The following is a 5,358-nucleotide window of genomic DNA, read 5'->3' on the forward strand; positions in this document are numbered from 1 at the left end:
AATAAAGTCATTTGATAGTTATATGAATGAGAAATAATATATATTGCTTAAATTTTGATGGAAAGTATTTTATCTGTCTTAATTTAACTGTTGTGCTTTGATTGATATAAATTTTGAGAAATAAAAAACTTTTCGTTTGAATCTTATAATTTTAAATCAAATATATGTATAATCTTTTAAATCTTGTAATCTTAAACTTGTTAAATATAAACATTAAAATTTCAAAATTTACAAAATATAATAAATAGTGATATTCTTTTAGGACATATGAATAAAAAACAATACACTTAAATTAAAACAAAGAAAATATCTATATTATCTAAGACTTAATAGAGACAGAACGTGTATCACCTAGTAAAATCTTGATAGAAAAAATTTCTCAATATTTATAGTGATAAATGCTAAATAAAATATTTGAATTCACCACAAACTAACTCATATACTAATGTTATATACTTTCTCCGCTTAGTTTAACTAATTGTTTATTACACTAAAAATAGATTTTTAATTTTTCTTTTTATTTTTAACATATAAATTTTTTTTCTATTTTACCTTCAACTTCAATCACTTATTCCTCAAGTTATTATTACCTAAAACTATATATCAATTTATATGCAAATCGTCGTAAACTATTCATATTAATCATTAAATCTTATGAAATCCGTAAAATTCAATGTAAATAAGTAAACGGACTTAACCAACCACCCCCTCTCACCCCACCACCAACCTTCACCCCAACCCCCCAACCAATCAAGTCCCACAAAATAACACTATATATATATATATATTATATGTATCCACTCATCCTTTTTCATTTGAAAGAGAGAAAAATAAGTGTTGAAGCAAATTGTAAAATCATAATAATATTTAGTATTATCCAAAAAAATGGGATTACAAAACCAGCTTAATGACATTTCTAGTGAATCAATTCCAATATTAATTATAACCCTTTTTGCTAATTCTCTTAATTATCTCCGTTCCTTAATCTACACTTCCCTTCAATATTTTGGCATCTCTTCTTCCCGATTTACCCCTCATCAGATCGACGATTCGTTGTTCTCCGAAGCGGTCGGGTCCGGTTTAACCGGAGTTATTTTCCTCTCCGATCAGCTCAATCTGAACCGGATGTTGTCCTATAATCATCAACAGAAAAATGACGAAAAAACCGGTGCCGGTTCAAGTACTACCTGTGTGGTTTGTTTGAACCGGTTGGGTGATGGTGACCGGGTGCGCAAGTTAGCATGCCGGCACGTGTTTCACACGGAGTGTTTAGATGGGTGGTTTAATACGCTTAATTTCAACTGTCCCCTTTGCCGGTCGACTTCAGTCGCCGGCGAGCGCGTGGTGAGAGAGCGGCGGCGCGTGGCTGGTGATTTACTAGCTTGGTTCTCGTTGAGCTGAGTGTTAATGGTGGACGATGAATATTAGACTTTTTTTTTTTTTTTTAGGAAATTAATATTTTTTTCCTTTTTGTTTTTATTTTGTTTTTGAAGGGCATTGATAAGAAGCTCTTTTCTACCCACTTGTGATAATGATGTAAAAAAAATTTCTTTTTTTTTTTTGTATTACCGCATCTTAATATGATTTTTCATTTAACTTTCGTGTTCGAGTTTTACTCACTTAATCAATCAATTTTGTGATTTTGCATAGTTTTCATCGTTTTTTTTAGAGAAGATAATCTTCACTATCTAAGCTTCCTCGATAGAATGATCTCGAGCCTCTTATTTCTAAAAGGCCATGTCCTAAAAAATAGGCTATTTCTCTTTTTGGTAATTACTTTCTTCATTTATTTTTACTTAATATTTTCGAAGATAGACGTGCTCATTAAGAAATAACTATTGATATTCTTATTTACCATAAAATCTCTACTAATTGAATTTTAGTATTAGGCGTTGAAAAAATAATTTGAAGAAAAAGTAATTAATGTTAGAGCTATGACATGAAAAAAAATATTTATCTTTTGAACAATCTTATTAAAAATTTGATATAGCGAAGAAGTAAATAAGTGAATAGAGGAAGTAAATAGAAGTAGTTAATTTTGCTAATTCAATTGAGTTATTAAATTGTTGAAACCTTTTGGTAATGAACTCTTTCTTTAATTAAGATAAATAAAGAATTTAATTTGAAACACCATTTTCTTATTCAATGATGAGGAGATCGAGAGTTGGTGCTATAGACAAACAAATTGATTCTATGTGGTTATCCTAAGAGTCAAGTTGCATGTTTTTGGTACACAACATTATCAAATGGATTTTGATAATCTTGAGCCCAACCGGACAGATTATCTATGTTTGGGTTTATTTTTGACACCCCTAGTTTAAGATATAAAACTCGTAAAAAAATGATAATTGAAATGTGTTTTTGATTATCTTAAATATAGCAAAAAAACAATGTTTTGTTGTTTTGCATTAATTACCAACAACAATAACAAATAATGAGACACAAAGGGTGGTTGAAGAAGTTAGAAATGTTTCTTTTGTAATCGATCAAGCAAATAGAAGAAAAAAATAATAATTGAAGATTGTATGATAGTTGTCTACAAATGACTAGCTTGTGTGATGGATAGCTCGATGTACCACGTTCACATGACCCCAACTGCAAGCAACATCTATCATCAAAAAAATTAAAATTATAGCATATGAAACTTTGGTTCAAAAGTAAAAATGTTGGCCAAGGGTGTGTAGTACATGAGTAGACTCGATAAGATCAAGTGTAAGTGAACTACATAAAACGTAATCTTGATTTCTATGTATGTAAATGTATTCATTTCCTCTGTATTGACACAGAAGAAGAGAGGCTAGAGAAAACGATTTATATGTGTATTAGAATGCGTTTGATCATACTTGGGTGATAGGCAAACTTTTGAGGACATGATTCTTGGTCTTGGAAAGTTAGACCAAAGGTCAGCGCGCTCCAAATCCAACACCTTAAGAAGTCCGAAGCATAAAACGAATGAGACAGATGGTCCCATCAACTGTCTTACTGGCTGTGTTGAGTAGTAGAGAGCGAACAGGGAAGCTAAGTGGCGGCTTCAATGAGGCAAATGTTTCATTAGAACATAAAGATATCCGACGTTGCTCCAGATCTTGGAAACCAGAATTGGGATCACTGATGAGTAAGGAAATGATATCAAATAGTTAAAAAGAAAACAAGGATATTTAGAGTAGTACCTGTTTAAATCCTGCCAAAACTGCTCTTCTTTTGCTTTGATCCTACAAAAGATCATGAAGTTGACATGTTTTAACCATGCCTGTATGTCTCTTTTTGGCTTCGACTTATGAGATCCACCAAGTACTCTTGAGCCACATCCTCTAAGCTCTTTGTTATATGTCAATCCATAACCATATTAACTTTGAGGCTAAGATTTCTTCATCTTCCATAAATCTACCCAAGTAAAGAAAACAAGGTTTAAGATATTCAGGTAAGTGCTTGTAACTCAGCTCTATTATGTCTCTACTGTTTGAATCACCAATTCTGTACGAGCTTAGACTCTTCGCCACTTGTAACCACTTATCGACACTTGTTTCCGATCATAGAGTTGAGAAATACATCACCAAGAACAAACATCAAAGTGATTGGTAGCTTTGCACTCTTAAGTATAGTTTCTTGGCCACAGTAGTTTTGCCAAGTCCAGGCATTCCAACAATCGAGATAACGTCTAAGTTAGATGTTCCTCCAATGACTCTACCTTTTAGTTTTCCTAACACATCCTCAAAACCAACTACCACTTCATTCACTTTTGGCTTTTCAGTTTGCTGTGACATACTATTATAGGAAACAATATCACCAACAAAATGTGTTGTACATTCATATCCATATTCAGAGAACTTTGTCACATTTTCTTTGATACGACATATCTCTTCTAAGACATCCGACAGCATACGGTAACAAATCGTGCCACCACCATCAGAAACATATGAGTCGACAACATATTCCACTTCATATGCCACACCTACTATTTGTACCCATAGACTTCTCAGCTCCTCGTACTCATTTTGTTGTTCTTTGAACTTTTCATGAAATTCTCTCAGAAATGCTACTTCCCTTTGAACAATCTCAATGTCATGCTTTAAGAGAAAAGTCTCATCACTGTTAGATTCTAAGGTCTCCACAAAATATCCATTGAGGATGTCGAGAAAGCCTAGACCGTCAGTTTTGGGGACATTAGTCTTAGACAATTTTGGAAACTTAGGACATATTTCCTTATCCAATATCTTGATTAACTTTATCTTTTGTAGCACATCAGAGAGTTGAATGTTTATTTTTGCTGTCACCTCTTCATCACTTCTCTTCCCGCAAAGAGACTCAACAATGGAATCTGTTTCTCCAGCCACCGCATTGACCCTACTTATGAGATCATTCCTTCTTTCATGCTCATCATACTGCTCGGGAAAATCCAACAGAAGATTCCCCAAAAATTCAAGATCACCTACAAGGTTTTCAATTTTATCCTTCACAAGATCTACTTGAATGAGCTGATTCTTCATCAGCTTCCTCAAATTGATCTCGGCCTTGATGAGCTTGACCTTCACTGATAATTCAAACAGGCCATGACTACTAGATTTGTTGTCCGCGTCTTCATTCAAAAGTTGCATGTTATAGGATCTTACGACAGTTTATAAAATATGAGACAAAGCTTCAATATGCCTTGAGTGACTATCCCATTTCCACTGTATTGGAAGATCAAATACAAGTGTTGTGAAGGATTTCACCTCCTCATAAAGGATTTGGATATCACCTTTCCAATAAACCATTGAGTTGTTGGAAATGGAATTGTGTAGATGTATCAAAGAGAATTCTATCTTCATGATTTTGATCATTCCCCTCACTTGATGGAACAAACAAGTAACTTCCCTCAACAGGTCTTTGTCCATCCACCCGGAAAAAACTGAGGCACTGTTTACACTTATCTCATCAGATAGATCCATGACATATGATAAGGGATGTTCCAACTCTATAATGTTGTCAGCACACTCTCTTCGCCAACTGCTTAGTAATGTTATCAAGAGGCTGAAGTCTTGACTAATGGTTTCAATTCGAAGAGTTGTAGGAACTTTCGATTCAGACTCTTTATCAGCTAGCTCCATGCAATTGTCTCGAAGAGAATCTGTAATGGATAGAACAAGCTCTCTGGTGTGTGGAAAATGAGTATCCAAAGATGGCGACTGTGAAGCCTTCAAGACTCTTGAGATACATTTCCCTCACCTCTACCTCATAAGGTTTCATCTGTGTCAGATAACAAGTAATTGTTCGGATCATATCATATTCCACATTAGGAGTCAATTTTCCAACATAACACCAGTAAAAAATACATGCTGCCTGATCGAGTAGCACTCTAACGCGAGCAAAGAGATCCTC

The 5,358-nt window shown here is 33.9% G+C and overlaps 1 protein-coding gene across 1 annotated transcript; it reads left to right on the forward strand.

Annotated features, from left to right (window-relative positions):
• Nucleotides 1–885: 885 nt before the first annotated feature.
• On the forward strand, nucleotides 886–1,401 carry LOC101266940 (E3 ubiquitin-protein ligase RHA2A). Its single transcript, XM_004239357.4, has one exon. It carries the CDS (start codon nucleotides 886–888, stop codon nucleotides 1,399–1,401), a length of 516 nt encoding a protein of 171 aa, XP_004239405.1.
• Nucleotides 1,402–5,358: the final 3,957 nt, after the last annotated feature.

The sequence above is a fragment of the Solanum lycopersicum genome, chromosome 5 (assembly GCF_036512215.1).
Source record: "Solanum lycopersicum chromosome 5, SLM_r2.1".
In the NCBI taxonomy this organism is placed as follows: Eukaryota; Viridiplantae; Streptophyta; class Magnoliopsida; order Solanales; family Solanaceae; genus Solanum; species Solanum lycopersicum.